General features: G+C 39.4%; 1 protein-coding gene across 4 annotated transcripts in view; it reads right to left on the bottom strand.

Annotated features, from left to right (window-relative positions):
* Nucleotides 1-14,149, bottom strand: part of TTC21B (tetratricopeptide repeat domain 21B) — a 112,222-nt gene that overhangs the window by 75,853 nt on the left and 22,220 nt on the right. For all 4 annotated transcript variants that reach the window (XM_070070739.1, XM_002712247.5, XM_017342903.3 and 1 more), the window contains one exon: nucleotides 11,493-11,650. In XM_070070739.1, the coding sequence (XP_069926840.1) occupies nucleotides 11,493-11,650 (158 nt within the window). The remainder of the gene's footprint in view (nucleotides 1-11,492; nucleotides 11,651-14,149) is intronic.

Here is a 14,149-nt window from a genome sequence, read left to right as displayed (position 1 = left end):
GGGGCCCAAGGACTTGGGCCATCTTCTACTGCTATCCCAGGCCATAGCGGAGAGCTGGATTGAAAGTGGGATGCCAGCACTGCAGGCAGCGGCTTTACCCACTACGCCACAGCGTCAGCCCCTATGTCTATATTTTTCTAGTCTAGTATCTGTGCATCTATCTATATTGAGTCCTAGAGGTGAGATTCACTTGCACCCAGAGCAGCAGGAATGATGTGAAACAAATGCCAATGCTACACAGACAAGCAGTGATCAAGATCAAGGCAATGATTATACACCACGGAGCTCACTCAAATGAAATAAGTATTTTTAATAACCACTTCTTCTAAATTAGGGAAGAGTTTTCAATAAGAGTAAACAGTTAAATATACATAATACAAACAGAGACAGCAAATACACATGATACAGTGTTGCTGCCTACATGACTCTTTCTACTCCCAGGTATGGGAATGGCCAACTTTACTTCTGGGAGTGGGGAGAGAGATATCAGGAACCCGATGAGTTTCAGAAGACACTTATCTTAGCTCCCATCAAATATCCTTCCCTCCCCAGAATTCAGTGCAGAAGACACAAGGGACAGTTCTGGAGAGAAGGTAATGGTCACTATGTTATCAATGTTTGTCTACCACTTCTGGCAAGCAAGCAAGCAAAAAATAAATACATATATACATACATAGCAAGAGACAGCAATGTTCCTTATATCAGGAATATTCTGTCTAATGCCCAATCACGTCATTATTTATTCCAAGAGCCTCCGATGCCTAGAGTTCCTGGGGGGGGGGGGGTATATTGACTAAAACTTACTATCCAAGGAAGTCCCCCTCCTCCCAGGTTTACGGATCTGATAAAGACAATAACTATTCCAAGTTCTTTTCTTCCCAACCTGTCCTACTGTGGATTGAGAAAGACAGGGAAGCAGGGAAGGGAAAAAGCAAGGAAGTGAAAAGGGAGCAGGGATGAAAATTTTCTGCTTGACAAGGATGCCCTGATTATTTGCTGGGAACTTCTCTCCTAGCCTTTTAGGGTAGGGGCAGAGCTCAGGCAGAGTCTAACTCAGAGGCATACCCTGAGGAAGATGAGCTAGAGCCAGGGCCCTCAGACATCTCCATTTTCATCCTTTCTGCTAGTCTTAGGAGTTAGTGCCTTCATCCCATTCCTTCACATCTTCTTCTGATAACCTATGAGGGATAGAGTTGATCCAAATGTTCTCTGATAAATCTGCCCCTGCAGCCTGCAGCTTCGGCTCCTCTTCTAGTCCATCTGGGAGTTTCCTCGCCCATGGGGACTGCAGATTTGCCCGTCTGAACTTGAGCTCAAGCTTCCTTGCCATGCTCATATTCTGTTTATTAGAGGTAGACTCTTGTGAACAGCGCACTGCTCAGGCCACAAACTCTTGAGCCAGAGATTCAGGTCCATCTCATACTGTTTCTGTAGCTCCTCAGTCTGGCTCTTTTGATGTTCCTTTAGGCTCTGTGGGAAGTACTGCCCACATCTGACAATCTCTACCATATGTTCCCTCAGAGGTAAGTATTACAGCTACTGACTCAAATATAAATCCTGGTATAACCTGTGACTTTTACTCATGGGTGGCTTCTTGGGCTCCCATGGATTTTCATCTTCTTGGGAAAGCCAGTTTCCTAGAATAGACTTTACTTCTTCCACATTTAATATTTCATTTGGGTTCAGTTCAGTGCCTCCAGGCAACAACAGATTTTGTATTATTTTGGACTAGGGATGCTCTTCTCTGAGTTGAGCAGTTTTTCCTCAAGACTCCTTCTTCTGGAAACGTTGAATATATTTGAACTGCAACTGCCCTGGGAGCTCCTTGACAGGACTTTGGTCAGCTCCCAGATGCTCAGCTCAGGATGCCATTGAGAGAACTGGAAAATAAGTATTCAAGGGCTTCTGGGAGAAGTCCAGATGTTTCTTGCATTTTGATTGCTTTTTTGCATTTTTTAGAAAGTCTTAACATGTTCCTTAGCTTCTTAGACTAATTCTTCAAAAGTATATACTTTTTTTTTAACTTTTATTTAATGAATATAAATTTCCAAAGTACGGCTTATGGATTACAATGGCTTCCCCCCCCATAACGTCCCTCCCACCCGCAACCCTCCCCTTTCCCACTCCCTCTCCCCTTCCATTCACATCAAGATTCATTTTCGATTCTCTTTATATACAGAAGATCAGTTTAGCATACATTAAGTAAAGATTTCAACAGTTTGCTCCCACACAGAAACATAAAGTGAAAAATAGATGATTTTTTAAATGATGATGAAATCAGATCAGACCTATTGTCATGTTTAATCCCAGTGAGAGTCAAGTTGGGAATTGATAATTTCTCTCTTTTTTTTTTTTAACAGAAGATCAGTTTAGTATACATTAAGTAAAGATTTCAACAGTTTGCCCCCCCATAGAAACACAAAGTGAAATATACTGTTTGAGTACTCGTTATAGCATTAAATCTCAATGTATAGCACATTAAGGACAGAGATCCTACATGAGGAGTAAGTGCACAGTGACTCCTGTTGTTGACTTTCCAAATTGACACTCCTGTTTATGGCATCAGTAATCTCCCTATGCTCCAGTCATGAGTTTCCAAGGCTATGGAAGCCTTTTGAGTTCTCCGACTCTTATCTTGTTTAGACAAGGTCATAGTCAAAGTGGAGGTTCTCTCCTTCCTTCAGAGAAAGGTACCTCCTTCTTTGAAGACCTGTTCTTTCCACTGGGATCTCACTCACAGAGATCTTTCATTTTCATTTAGGTGTTTTTTTTTTTTTTTTTTTTTTTTTTTTTTTTTTTTTTTGCCAGAGTGTCTTGGCTTTCCATGCCTGAAATACAAAGTATTGTACTTTTTCAATTTACAAGAAATTTCTAACCATTTAAGTTCGTACATCTTCCCAGAAAAACCTTTAAAAGCCACCTTTTCCCTTTCCAGATATGACTACTGGGTTATTTCAAAGCGCTAGCCTTCATTCTTCAGCTGCTTAGAAGACTTCAGAACTTAGATTGGTTGTACCATGCTTTGGGAACTACTTTAAAGTGACTGCCTCATTCTCAGGAATCTACTATGCACTACTCCATCAGCTTCCTGGCTTCTGGTGAAGTCTCCAGTCATCTGTTCCAATGAGAATGCTCTTTTCCAGAGAATGCATGAGGCAAACAGTAGTTACTCTTGACAGGCAAGAAGAAATGCCAAGGAAATGCCATAGCACCAGTCAAATTTAGGAGGAAAAGTTGATAGGGTACCTTCTCACCACTGATGAGAAGGCAGAGCTGAAAATTTTATTTAATTAGACTCAGTTTCCTGAGTATTTTGCAAGAGTTGAAGGAATCAGAAATCTTTTCATAGGGTGGACTTTTGGCCAAGTGGTTAAGATGCTGATTAAAATGTCTGTGTCTTATATTAACGTGCCTGGGTTAGATATCTGGCTCAAGCTCCTGACTCCAGCTTCCTGCTAATGCAAACTTTAGGAGGCAGCAGTGATGGCTCAGGTGATTGGGTTGCCGCTGCCAATGTGAGAGACTTGGATGGAGTTTCCAGCTCCTGTCTTCAGTTCAGCCTCAATCTGGCCATTGTGGGTAGTTCATCAGAGATTGGGAGCAAAAGTTCTATGTCTGTCTGTGCCTCTCCAATAAATAAATAAAATTTTAAAAATCCATTTATAATTCATGTAACTGTAAACCTGAAGCACAAGCTTGGTTTCAGAATCACTAAATAAAAGGCAGAAAGAATGACTGGAAAGATATATGGTTCTTATATACCAAATAGCTGATATAATAATGCATAATGCTCAGTTTTAGATTAAAACCCTTTTCCCCAAGTAATCTATAGATTTGATGCAATTCAAACCAAATTCTTAGAAGGTTTCTTTTCTTTTTTTTTTTTTTTTTGGACAGGCAGAGTGGACAGTGAGAGAGAGAGACAGAGAGAAAGGTCTTCCTTTGCCGTTGGTTCACCCCCAAGTGGCCGCAGCAGCCGGTGTGCTGCGCTGATCCAAAGCCAGGAGCCAGGTGCTTCTCCTGGTCTCCCATGGGGTGCAGGGCCTAAGTACTTGGGCCATCCTCCACTGCACTCCCTGGCCACAGCAGAGAGCTGGCCTGGAAAAGGGGCAACCGGGACAGAATCCATTGCCCCGACCGGGACTAGAACCTGGGGTGCTGGCGCCGCAGGTGGAGTATTAGCCTAGTGAGCCGCAGCGCTGGCCAGAGGTTTATTTTTTTAAACTTGAGAAGTATATTCTCATGATCAATGACTAAAGAAGAGCCAGACAACAATCAAAAGAGAAACAAGATATCAAAGCTCACAAGAAATTTAGAAATAAGCCTAGTTTTTTTTTAAAAAAATATGTAAGACAAGTGGATATACAAAAGAAAAGTAACATTTAGCATGTAAAAAGATGCTCATTCTCAATACAATCAAAGAAAGTAAAACAAAACAAGGTATCTTATCAAATTGTTTAAAAAACAAAAATTGCATACTGAAAATAGCCAGAATTGATGTTGATGGGGGAGGGGCATTCAATAAGCAATTAGTGGCAGTAGAAATTAGTGTAACTTCGAAGAGAGCAATTTCGTAGTATCTATCAGAATTTTGAGTGTGTACAACTGAAGCCATGAATCTGTCTCAACAAATCCATTCTCTTATTTCCCTGGTCACATAGCTGGCCCATATCACAGCCAGCTCTGCAGTTAGATGTAGTCAATGTGAGGTAAATAATGTATGCCACTTCTTCTTAGACCAGGATTTTAGGAAAAGTGGAATGTCTCCTCCATATTTTCTTCTGCCTTCTACTATCTGAATCCCAATGCCATTATGGGTCTTAGGAGATGGCAAAATTGCAAGATAAAGGACTTATGGCCCTTAACAATAGTGTGAAGGAAAGCTGCCTGATCCATTCTTAACACTCACTCAAAACATGAAGTGGGGGGATGAGGGATGCCATTATATTGAACCATGATACAGCTACGCTTACTTTTATAGCAGTATAGCCTATCCCAACAAATACTGATGCTGAGTCTTTGACTCAGCAATCCTTCCTTTAGGAAAATTTCCTCCATAAGTACTCCTAGGTGTCTACAGAGGTGTGTGTGTCTGTGTGAGTTCACTGTAATATAATGAACAGTGAAAAATTGGAAATACTGTAAATGTACAAGAATGAGGAAAATCAAATAAACTGCTTGCATGTTTGCCTTACAGAATGCTACACAGTTGTTTAACAATAATTGTGGTAAGGAAAAACTATAACTGCTCTTGTTACAGATTACATGCACATTTAGAAAATTCAAAAGAATAAATAAGGATTGAAAAAAACTCCTGGAATTAGTAAATGATTATAGCAAGACTGTTGGATACAAGTTTAATGTAAAACACCAATTGTTTTGCTCTATTTTAGCACTTAAGTACATTTGAAATGAAAAGCACAATATCATTTAGATTAGTAACCCCTAAAATACTTAGGGATAAATCTAAGAAAATACGTATAAGATATATGTGAGGAAAACTTTTAAAACTCTGAAAAAGAAATTGAAGAAAAACTAAATAAATGGAGAAATACTTTAAGTGGTGGGCAAGAAGATAATATTATCAAAATATTAGTCCTCTCCTTTTGGGGACTGTGATGGTAGCAAGGTCCAGGCTGAGGACGTCAGATTTCAAGTTCCCCACCCACTCCTTCAACTTCTCAATAAAGCACTTTGATCTCAAAAAAAAAAAAAAAAAGTAGTGAAGAACAAAGTCAGACAACTTACATTACTTGACCTGAAGACTTACCATACACTACAGTAATTTAGATAGTGTGGTATTGGTTAAAAAAAAAAAAAAAAGTCAAATGGATCAATGGCATAGGAATAGGAGAGCCCAGAAATGGACCAACATAAAAACATAAATACGTTCAACTGATCTTTGACAAAGTAGTGAAGGTAATATAATGTGAAAAACATGGTCTTAACAAATGGTGCTGACATAATTGGATGCTCACATGCAAAAAGTGGATCTAGACACAGACCTTACACCTTTCACAGAAGTTAACTCAAAATGGATTACAGACCTAACAGAAAACTATAAAATTCCTGGACGATAACAGAAGAGAAAATCTGGATGACCTAGGGTTTGACAATAGTTTTTCAGATATCACACAAAAGGCAGGACGCATGAAAGAAAGACTTCGTAAACTGGACTTAATTTAAAATTAGAAACTCCAGCTCTATGAAAGACAGTGTCAAAAGAGAACAAGACAAGATAGATCTATCTGACAAAGAACTGTTATCCAAAATATATAAAGAGCTCTTTAAACTCAACAATAAGAAAACAACTGATTAAGAAATGGGCCAAAGATGTCAACAGACACCTCAACAATCCTAAGAAATGAAAAGATGCTCCATATTATACATTTTCAGGGAAATAAAAATGATAGGAATATTGAGAAAACACTGTATCTTTATTAGAATAGCCCAAATCCAGACTACCAGCAACACCAAATGCTGGTGAGGATATGGGCCAACAGAAACTCCCATTGCTGGTGGGAGCACAAGTTCAGCCACTTTGGAAGATAGCTTAACAATTTCTTACAAAGCTAAATATACTGTTACCATACAATGCACCAACCATGCTCCTTGGTATTTAACTCAAAGGAGCTGAAGCTTATGTTTATTTAAAAAGCAGCACATGGATATTTTTAGAAGCTTTATTCACATGTTGAAACCTGAAAGCAACCAAAAATGTCTTTCACTAAGTAAATAGATAAGTACACTCAGGCAATGGAATAGTATTCAGTATTAAAAAGAAATGAGCTATCAAGTCATAGAAAGCCATGGGAGGAAATCTAATTGCATATTGCTAAATCAATGAGGCCAATCTGAAAGGGCTGCATATGGTACCACCCTGTATTATTCGATATTCTAGAAAAGGCAAAATCATATAGTCAATAAAACAATCAGTGGTTGGAAGAGCCTGGGGGGATGAAAGGGATGAAAAGGGCAAACAAAGAATGTTTAGGGTGGTGAAACTACCCTATAATGCAGATACATGGCATTATGCATTGTCCAAACTCATAGAATGTACGCCAAGGGTAAAGCCTAATGTAAACTATGGTCTTGGGGTTATTACAGATGTGTAACAAATGTACCCCTGTATTGGGGATGTTGATAAGGGGGGGAGGCTACTGTGCATGGAAGCAAGGAGTATATGGGAAATCTCTGCAGTTTTCTCAGTTTTGCTATGAAACTACAATTGCTTAAAAATGAAGTCTTTTAAAAAATTAAACATAACTGTTTAAGTGTATGTAAAATGATATCAGTGAAATACTCAGTTAAGTAAAAAAATTTTAATTATATAATATCTATTTTTAATTTTAACCCCTTCAAAATGTATACTTCTTTATGCATTATACAAACACCACACACATTGCCTAGAAAAAAAAAGTTACTACAGCCATAGTCTGGCCTCTAAATATCACTTCCCACTAAAGGAGATTAGATTACCCTGGATAAATGGCTGATACCTACTTGGGGCAGTACAGACACAAAATGAGCCAGGTATAGCTTATCATAACAAATAGCAAGATAACTATCAAAGACTACTAGGATCATGTCAAATGGACTTAAGAACTAATACAAAGAAACTTCTAATGGCCAAAGATAAGACAATTTTAACAATTATAATAACTGAAATTGCTTTAAGTGCTCAAGTTTTGATTAAGTCATAAAATCAAAGAAACACATACCATTAATACCACTGAAGGATGCTAGTAAACCTTTTTTTTTTTTTTTTTTTTTTTTTTGATAGAGTTAGACAGTGAGAGAGAGAGACAGAGAGAAAGGTCTTCCTTCCGTTGGTTCACCCCCCAAATGGCAGCTATGGCCAGCCAATCCGAAGCCAGGAGCCAGGTGCTTCCTCCTGGTCTCCCATGCAGGTGCAGGGGCCCAAGCACCTGGGCCATCCTCCACTGCCTTCCCCGGGCCACAGCAGAGGAAGAGGAGCAACCGGGACTAGAACCCGGCGCCCATATGGGAAGCCACTGCTGCAGGCGGGGGATTAACCAAGTGAGCCACAGCGTGCCCCCCCCCCCTTTTTTTTAAACTCAAAAATAAAAGACTGAAGTTTTTATTGGACTTTTTGTTCTTTTTTTTAAATATTTATTTATTTGTTTGTTTACTTATTTATTTGAAGGCAGAATCACAGAGAGAGAAGGAGACTGAGAGAGAGAGAGATCTTCTATCTGCTAGTTCACTCCCCAAAAGGTTGCAACAATTAGGGCTGGGCCAGGCAGAAGCAAGGAATCAGTAGACTCCCTTGGGTCTCCTAAGTTGGTACAGGGGCCAAAGGACTTGGGCCATCCTCTGCTGCTTCCCCAGGCACATTAGCAGGGAGCTGGATCAAATTTGGAGCAGCTGGGACTTCAACCCACACTCATATGGCATGTCGGCACTGCAGGCCCTGGTTTAACTTAGTGTACCAGAGCGCTGGCCCCAATGTGGGTTTCTTAACCAGCATCTTAACCACTTAGTCAAACACTAATACTTTTAAGTTATTAAATGTGATAATGATATTCTCATTACACCTCAAAAAAGATTTATTCTATTTTTGTAATATTAATATTTCTATGAAAAAATATAGAATATTGAAAATTAAAGGAGGAAGGCATATAGAGGTTTGTCCATGTTACAGGGAATAGAAAAAGGATGCTTCATGATGCTACCCTGTCTGCTTTTATGTGTCTGGAATTCATACAATTAAAAGGTTAGGTTACTTTGGGAGGCAAGAAGGAAAAGCTGAAGCAATAATCTATTTTATTTCCTATGCAAATGTAGAAACTATAAAAATGGAAAGCTGTTAATGAAAAATCTTAACAGAAATTATAGAAGATGTTAACAAAGATGCTGCTATGATATTAGGCCCTAAGATGGCCATTAATATTTTGTCAGACATGGATAAAGCTGAGAAATCTTGCCAGTCATTTTACCATGAAGATGTGATGATTAGAAAGCTTAATGCAAACTGAAGTGAAGCTGACTTCCCATGCAGTTTATGCTTCACCTGTTTCTTTTTTAAAACTATTTTTTGAAATACAGTATACATACCAAGAAATGCACATAAGTATACAGATAAATGCATTTTTGTCTTCTGATCACAATCATAACCAACACTCCAATTAAGAACAAAACATTACTAGTACACCAAAATGCCTCACTAATCTCCCTCTCTCCATTTCTTGTTTTATTCAATGTAGGAAACATGAGCATATTGTCATTTGCATGGTATATTTCAGTGATGCAATATTTTTAACTACATACCAAATTATATGACACCCTCTCAGTTTTAAACTCAATACTACCACAACTCAGAGAAAACTTGGTATTTGTCTTTTTGGGTTAGGCTTATTTGATTTAGCTTAATGATCTCCAGTTGCATGCATTTTATTGCAAATGTCAGGATTTCACTCTTTTTTAAGTATAAATAATATTCTATTGCATACATATATCACATTTTCTTATCTAATCATCAGTCAATGGTTCACTTGTATCTTGAAAGGATCGTACCTAATATTTACATTACCAGCTCTATTTCACTATTTATGAAACTTACTTCTTGGTTTTTTAGTGTTCTTTAAGTGACTTGAACTCATTTATCAGTCAGAAAGTATTGATTGATGACTCTAAGAAATTTATTATCAATCAGTATGATGGTTTTAAATGGCATCTGTGTTTGTTAAAAAATACTTCTCTCCAGAACACCATATTCAGACATCCAACTCATACATTCTTTGTTACACTTATTTCTTTTTTTTTGGACAGACAGAGTTAGACAGTAAGAGGAAAGAGACAGGGAGAAAGGTCTTCCTTTTTCCGTTGGTTCACCCCCCAAGTGGCTGCTATAGCCGGCGCACTTTGGCTGGCGCGTTGCGCTGATCCAAAGCCAGGAGCCAGGTGTTTTCTCCTGGTCTCCCATGTGGGTGCAGGGACCAAGGACCTGGGCCATCCTCCACTGCCCTCCCGGGCCACAGCAGAGAGCTGGACAGGAAGAGGAGCAACTGGGACACAATCCAGTGCCCCGACCAGGACTAGAACCCGGGTAACAGCACCGCAGGCGGAGGATTAACCTAGTGAGCCGCGGCACCGGCCTGTTAAACTTATTTCTAAACCTCAAAATTATTATGTCTAAAACTGAACTTTTTTTAAAAAAGATTTATTTATTTATTTGAAAGGCAGAGTTACAGAGAGGCAGAGGAAGACAGAGAAAATTCTTCCATCTACCAGTTCATTTCCAAGTTGGCTGCAATGGCTGGAGCTGGGCTGATCTGATGCCAGGAGCCAGAAGCTTCTTCCAGGTCTCCCACGGGGGTGCAGGGGCCCAAGGACTTGGGTCATCTTCCACTGCTTTCCCAGGCCATAATAGAGAGCTGATCAGAGGTGCAGCAGCCAGGACTGAAACTGGCGCCTACATGGGATTCCAGCACTTCATGTGGCAGCCTGACCCACCACGTCATAGTGCCGGCCCCCAAAAGTGAATTCCTGACCTGCTCCCCTGGACCTTCAGCTCCTGTGGTCTCCCTGGGCCACTAAGAGAGAATTCTAACAATTTATTATTGTTCTTATTTCAGTTGTTCAGGCCAAAAACCTGGGAATTATCCTCAGCTACTCTTTCTTTCATCTTTCTAGTCAAAATACATTAAGATTCCCATCACTTCTCAAAGCACTTCCTCCACAACCAACTATCTGGGTGCCTGCCACTGGCACTTCTCTTAGATGATGGCAGTGGTTGACAAGATGATCTCCCTGCTTCTGCTCTTGCCCCTTCCCCACTCAATTCTCTACATAAAAAAGTAACTCTGTAAGTCTGTATTTCAGATTGTGGCACTCCTTTGGTCAAACTCTCCAATGACTTCGCACTTCAGAAGAAAATCTATCAACACTGGGGCTAGTGGTGTTTGCTTAAAAGAACATCTGCCCTAGGGACTGGTGCTAGATGTAATGGGTTAAGCCACCGCCTGTAATGCCGATATCCCATGGGGGCAGCAATTCAAGTCCCTGCTGCTCCATTTCTGATCCAGTTCCTTGGTAATGCACCTGGGAAAGCAGTGGAAGATGGCCCAAGTGCTTTGGTCCCTGCACCCACTTAGGAGACCCACAAGAAGCTCCTGGCTTCGGCATAGCCCAGCCCTGGCCATTACCACCATTTTGGGAGTGAACCAGCAAATGGAAGAATTTTCCCTCTCTCTTCTCTCTTTCTCTCTCTCTCTCTCTGAAACAAATAAATAAAATGTTTTAAAAAAAACTGAACTAAAAAAAGAATGTCCTAGAAAATGTACCCATATACTTATGTAAACCAATAAATTTAGTTTTTAAAGCAATATAACTTTGTTTCCTCAATTCTAGGCTATTTGGAAAAATCAGTTTCTATTTTGATTTTTTTAAAAACTTGTAACAAAAAAATTTCCATTTTTCTCAAAGTTAACATGAGGATAAATTTTTTTTTTTTTTTTTTTTTACTTGACCTTTGTGCTGTTTCAACTGTCAGGTCCCAATCCTGCAATGCTAGTTGTAGCTTCATTTTCTTTATGAAAGCGGGAAGGAAACTCGGAAAGTTCACAATTATCTGGTTCACAGTCTCCAGGGCACTTGAATACTTCTGACGCATCTCAAGGCACTGGGCCTAATGGGAGGAAACAAAAAGTTGCATCAAAATTGTGATCTTATATATTAAGGTTCTCACAGTCAGAGTATGTGGAATATTAGCTTTAATATTCCATGAATGTTCCACTAAAAAACAGTTATCACTTTTATTATGAGAAAAAACACAGTAAGTTTTAATATCTTCCAAAAGAATCACAAGACAATCAAATGATGTTTCTTTTTAAAATAGAAAAATCATCTTTCTGGAATAAAACATTGTCAGTTTATTTTCAAGTAGCATCTAAAACTTGGAAGATTTTAGAGATACTGCATGTATTTAAAAATTATTTTCAAGTTACAAGAAGATACAAGTCAAAGAACAAGCAAAGTAAGTTCAAACTACTCCCTCTGTCTCAACATTTTCACGTCTAGGAATTATTTTAAGGAAATAATTGGAGAAATCACAAAGAAGCATATAGATAATGCTGCAGCATTGTTTATATGTAATAGAAAATAACCCGAAATGTCCACAGAATAGCTAAATTATAGCAAATTTATTTAATAAAATTTTAGTCACTCTAAGTAACTATGTAAATGTACAGAACAATTTTTACTGACATACTGGTAAGTCATATGTAAGGACTTAACTGGCTATTTTGAGTGATGATTCAGATATTACTATATTTTCTTAATTATATTTACAATTTCAACGTATTTCTTTCATATTCAGAAAAAAGTGAAATTTAGTTCATTAAAATAGATAATGAAGCACATTTATCATATATTAAGGATTTTTTTTAAATTAGCTTTTAGATTTTCTTCAGAAATAAGTTAATACTGGTATAGCTCAGGTAAAAAAAATAAGTATTAGGGCTGGCACAGCTGCCACCTGCGACCCCAGCATCCCACATGGGTGCTGGCTCAAGTCCTGGCCGTTCCACTTCCGATTCAGCTCCCTGCTGATGCTCCTGGGAAAGCAGCAGTGAATGGCCCAAGTACCTGGCCCCCTGCATCCAGCTGGGAGACCTGGAAGAAGCTCCTGGCTCCTGGCTTCAGCCTGGCCTAGCCCTTGCTGTTACAGCCATTTGGGGAGTGAACAAGTGGATGGAAGATTTCTCTGTCTCTTCCTCTCTCTGTCTAACTCCACCTTTCAAATGAATAAATAAATCTTTTTTAAACAATGAGTACTAGGTCTCAAAAAATCTAGAGTAAAACTGAAACACATATCTGAACTCAGTTTAAGATTATATTCTCAGATAATTAAAAGTATAAGAAACACACAAAGATGCTACAATGTTAAAATGTTAGTATTTAAGCTTTTAAATCATTGACAATAATAGAAGAGATTATAGATAATTTTTTAATATTATATTCTCCCTGGAATCTATCTAAACAACAGATACTGAAAATAACAAAATCATACCACAAAGAACTCTACCATTCCTTAGACTGTCACCACCCACACAAATGCTAAGTATTGTATTAAATTAAATTTGCTGTGTACAGAAGCTCCATAGCTTACAATGATAACTTTAAGCTGGAAATGCATTTAATACAAACAACTTCCTAGATATCACAGCTTAGCAACAGAATGCACTGGGAAGGATCATCTGTTTTCTCACATGATCCCAAAGTGGACTGACAACTGGCTGGCAGCACGGAAGTGTGTGATACTGCAAATTGCCAGCCCAAGAAAAAAAATCTAAATTTAAAATTCAATGTATGGCTTCTACTGAAAGCACATAAATTTTGCACCATTGTAAAGTCAAAAAGATCCTAAAATGAAGCATTGTAAATTGGAGATAGTCTTTTCACCCACAAATGATTTTTAATGACTGCTAATTGCATATCCTTCATGGTATATGCCAGTTACTTCTCTGCTTGAAGCTTTTCATTGGCTGCCTGTTTATCTGAATCAAAATAAAAGTCAGCGCTCAGCCCTCTGCCTCTCTGCTGAGCCGCCAGCCTGGTCTGGCCAGGTGTACTCTCTCTACTCAACCATGTAACCTCACACCCCCCCCAAGTCCGAGTGACTGCGCACTATCTCTCAGGTCCTGTCTGGAGAGGTGCCCATCCATCCTTATGGATGTCCCTTCCCTAATAAACCTTGCTATTTTACCTCCCACTACTCTCTGTCTCACGTCGGAATTCTTTCTTGCACGAAGTCAAGAACCCTGCAATTTCACCGGTAACATTTTTGGCGACCACGGAGGGACTTTGAGAAGACATCGGAGGCTTTCGGGCAAGATGGCGGAATAGGAAGGGAGCACACTGATAGTCCGGGGAGAGATAGTTTAATAAAAGTGGAGATACTGCAGGTTCAAGGAAGAGTAGGGGAGGAAACAGCAGAAAAAACTCTTCCGGAACGCGTGATTCACAGCGGACCTGCGTGGAGAGCGTGGGAGCCCACAGTTCGGGACACCAGCAGCAGACTCAACACACCAGCGCTGGAACGCGAGGTGAGCCGAACCTCAATAGCCCGAGACACCGGCAGGCAAGCGGAGAGAGGAGACTAGAGGGAACGACCCCCCCCGGGGGG

The sequence above is a fragment of the Oryctolagus cuniculus genome, chromosome 3, assembly GCF_964237555.1.
Source record: "Oryctolagus cuniculus chromosome 3, mOryCun1.1, whole genome shotgun sequence".
NCBI lineage: Eukaryota > Metazoa > Chordata > Mammalia > Lagomorpha > Leporidae > Oryctolagus > Oryctolagus cuniculus.
The sequence above is the reverse complement of the archived record's forward strand: the minus strand, read 5'-3'. Positions and strand labels throughout refer to the sequence as shown.